Source organism: Aplysia californica, unplaced genomic scaffold, assembly GCF_000002075.1.
Source record: "Aplysia californica isolate F4 #8 unplaced genomic scaffold, AplCal3.0 scaffold00526, whole genome shotgun sequence".
Taxonomy (NCBI): domain Eukaryota; kingdom Metazoa; phylum Mollusca; class Gastropoda; order Aplysiida; family Aplysiidae; genus Aplysia; species Aplysia californica.
In genome coordinates this window covers 281404-285388 of record NW_004797796.1, presented here as the reverse complement: position 1 = coordinate 285388, position 3985 = coordinate 281404, and the positions used below count along the sequence as shown (strand labels likewise).

The window sequence follows — 3985 nt, the reverse complement described above, 5'->3', positions numbered from 1 at the left end:
TTCTGTCTCTGTTTCTGAAACCTAGCTGACGAGTCAATTGTTGCCCTTCCGCCCTTTCATTGGGAAAGGCTTGTCACGACAACTCTCTTTATTTTCTTTCTTCTGTTTTTTTTTCTCTCTCTGACTTACTCTATCGCTGAGCCTACTTTTGTTTAGCATGGCGTTTAATTCAAAAAGGAAAATAATTCGACAGTTGAAATTTAACTAATGAGATTAATTTTTTTAACCCTCACACTTTCTGGGGGAGGGGGGTGGTTGAAATGTGTCTGTGAAAGGTCTTACTTTCCGCTTGAGAGAATGTGTGAGCTTTCTTGTTTATCGTTTTGTACTGTTTCAATCAAACTTCAAATACAATAACCTTTAAAAAGTAGTCTACTTTCTATAACCCCACTCAATAGATTCATTGTGCAGGTAACAGATTGTGTAGTGGTGAAGTTCTTTATTTTGCACAGATAATATTCCTATTACATGTAACCACTTCACTGCACCGCCCACGACTCTTCTGGGTCTTTATTAGGATTACAGAGTAGGCATGACAGTGTTGAGATAAATAAGGTTAGATTGAGAATACATAAATTAACTCAAGCTTCCAATGCACTGCCGTGCCACAGATCAGCCAGTTGGACAGCGACACTGGATTGGACGAGCCCGAAGGAACCGTCAGCGCTGGTATGCGTATGAAAAGCCTCAAGGATAAAGTGCGAAAAGGTGGAGCAGACGGTGGACACGCCCACAGCCCCGCCCAGCAGGACAACTCTGGACTCATCAAGGACATCATCACCGCCTTTGCCGGCGTCATGGCCACACAACAGGCTGGTGCACAGCAGGTAGGATGCCTTATCATCATAAGCCCGCCGTTCAGGTGTACGAAGCACAACATTTTGACTGATTTGTTGCATGTGATCAATAAACATTTAGTTGAAATTCAAATTCTAAATATTAAAAAAGCAACAACAAAAAGATAGACCTACATGTACGTTATGTCGGTATAATTGTTTAAAAAAGGAAGTGTTTTTCTCTCTTTAAAAAATGTTTTCTGGGCTAAGCACATATTTAAACAACTTGCCGACGATGTGTTAAAAGCAGTGTATATTAGTGGGCATTTCAAACGCAATGAATCACTCGAGAAATTTTCTTGGAGTCAAAGATTGAAGGCAAGACAGAAAGGGGGAGACCAATTAGAAAAGGGAAACAAGACTCAGAAACCTGACGTAGAGCCAAAACAACTCAGCCAGGTAAAATGGCAAGAGACAGGGTGTCGATATATTGCAGTATTGCAGACAGATCTGAGTTGCAGCGTCCAACTACTGGAAAAACTAAGAAGAAGAAAAAATGGACGTGTTGAGTGACTCAGGAGGGATTGTGAAGAGAATTTTTCAGGGCACACAAAATTACATCGAGTTCTATCTGCTCAGTTTTTAGTTTTGAGAAATTTGATGTCAAAAGCTTTGCTTTTCACATGACAACATGTCAAGCTTTTTCGAATGCATTTCTTTGAATATCTTGATAACGACTAGATCTATATATAATCTTACAATTTTGATAGAGCAGAAAAAACCTTTGGTTTCTGACCTCATGCTCTTAGTACCTCAAAACGGCCAAAAATGTCAGACAGAACTTTGTAATTCTACGCCAGCGAATTGTCAAACGTGTCCTACTGATGGACCAAGGCTGGCAGTGCCCGGAGGTTGTGTCCACTCAAAACATAAGTGTATAATCATCGTTCTCGTTCGATCTACGTAGCCTACATGGTGGGGATGTTGCGGAGAAACTTTCCTTCCTCGCCAAAAATAGCCAGACTGTAAAACAATGGCTATGGCAACTGTTGCACTCTCTTCATTTCCCCCACTCCCCATTTACCCCCCCCCCCTCTCTCTCTCTCTCTCTCTCTCTCTCTCTCTCTCTCTCTCTCTCTCTCTCTATCTATCTATCTATCTATATCTCTATCTATCTATCTATCTCCTCTCTCTCTCTCATCTCTCTTTCTCTCTCTCTCCCAGTCTCTCTACCCCCCCTTATCTCTGTCTCTCTGTCTCTCTGTCTCTCTGTCTCTCTGTCTCTCTCTCTCTCTGTCTCTCTCTCTCTCTCTCTCTCTGTCTCTCTCTCCCTCTCTTCCCGCCACCTCTTTCTCCTGTGGGTGTTTGCACAATGTACCTTTGGGTGACGTGAAAAAAAAACTGTCTAAAGTGCTGAAAAATATCCGGTCATCGTGTTAAAAGATTATAATGACTTTATACTAAGAGCTGTCAAAGCTGCTCAAGGCACACGTCTTATTTTCCAATGGAACTTTAGCAAAGTGTTTAACTTTTGTTATCTTATCACATATTTTTGTCTACTTTTTCTCCTATTTGATCTTATCTTATCCACATCTTTTGTTCTTGTTTTATATTATGTTCTATTCCATCTTTTTTTCAATCTTTCCATAACTTATTTCATTGCATCTTATCTCGTGCCATACCATTTCTTCTCCTGTCTTTTCTTTTTACGTTCGTTCGTTCTTTTCATATTTTTTTTGGACATGTCCACAGGTACCCGTTTATCTACCGCCTCAGGTCTTGGCGGGAGCGAGCCAGAATCCAGAACTCCAACAGGCGATCTATGCGATCTCTCAGGGCATGGGGGTTCAAGCCCAGGTGTGTGGTCTTTGAAATTGTATACACACGATCGTGACAGTTCGTATGCCAAATTATAGTGGTATCTTTATTATTACCTCCACGGCGCTATTACTATTATACAAACACATTGAAAAGTTTTAAGGACAGTGTTTATTAAAAAGAAGGCCTTGTACTATATTCCAATTGAAAGGTACCGGAATAGCTTGTTTTTACCAGATATTCTGGCGTGCATGCTTAAGAGGAGCTATTACATTGAAGGAGACATACTGTGTAAGATGGCCCCCGTCTTTCTGCTCATATCATTATGTAGTATCCCCAAAAGCAGGGCGGAACAGTCAGCCCCTTCACAAAAGTTATACATTGTAGATTGTTCTTGGGAGAACTAAAGTTTTTCTACAAAACTTACGCTCACAATTTTCCAATGTTATGCTAAAAACGACACTTTAAACTTTCCCTCCGTAGGGGCCCAACCAGGCTAAGACTGAGACAACAGCATCTGGTTCCGGTCCTTCGGTGTCAGCATCTCCACAGCAGCCGACCACAGTGGTCACCACTGAAGCAGAGGTCAACGGAGGTCACGTCAACAAGGCCTACCAAACAGACTAACCGAAACGACAAAAAAACGAAAATGACGACACCGAATAACGAGGACTGAATGTGTGCCGTGAGATTAGATTATTATTTGGTTTCGTTTTTTTTGCCAAAGGTTTGAGTTGGGTTTTTTAGGAGGGGGGGGGGGTCTATATTTAGTTTGTTTTTGGTGGGATTATTTTTTTTTTTTTTGGGGGGGGGGGGGTCCCATAAAATGATGACATGAATATAAGGCATACTTTAAGGAATTTCACAGCCGCTATAATATCATAATTCACAAATTATTGTTCGGCAGGGAAAGAAAACTTCATCACCACTAGTGAAATGCTCCATAAGTTCATCAGTGCTACTCTCCCTCACAACAATGTTATATAATAGTTACCTGCAACAACAGTGCTATGAAATCCCGAACACTGGCGCCATTCCAGTGACTATCACAAAAACAGGTATAATAATAATTCTCAGATCACAACTCTCTCTCTCTCTCTCTCTCTCTCTCTCTCTCTCTCTCTCTCTCTCTCTCTCTTTCTCTCTCTCTCTCTCGCTCTCTCTCTCTCGCTCTCTCTCTCTCTCTCGCTCTCTCTCGCTCTCTCTCTCGCTCTCTCTCTCTCTCGCTCTCTCTCTCTCTCTCTCTCTCTTTCCCACAGTTGTGATGACAGCACCTTTTTATAATTCGATTCATAATAGAGGACTGCAGACAAACAGATGCCTCCAATCACCATTTGAACGAAGAATGTGTCTGCTCCTCTCTTCATCTCTGAGGCTGCCCATTTCTTATG

The 3985-nt window shown here is 41.6% G+C and overlaps 1 protein-coding gene across 1 annotated transcript in view; it reads left to right on the top strand.

Moving 5' to 3' along the window:
• LOC101845418 (rhodopsin-like) overlaps positions 1-3073 on the top strand; it is a 12991-nt gene extending 9918 nt beyond the window's left edge. Inside the window, exons 5-6 of the mRNA XM_035971877.1 lie at positions 612-827; positions 2433-3073. Coding sequence (XP_035827770.1) covers positions 612-827; positions 2433-2648 — 432 coding nt within the window. The 3' untranslated portion in view covers positions 2649-3073. The remainder of the gene's footprint in view (positions 1-611; positions 828-2432) is intronic.
• The last annotated feature ends 912 nt before the right edge of the window (positions 3074-3985 follow it).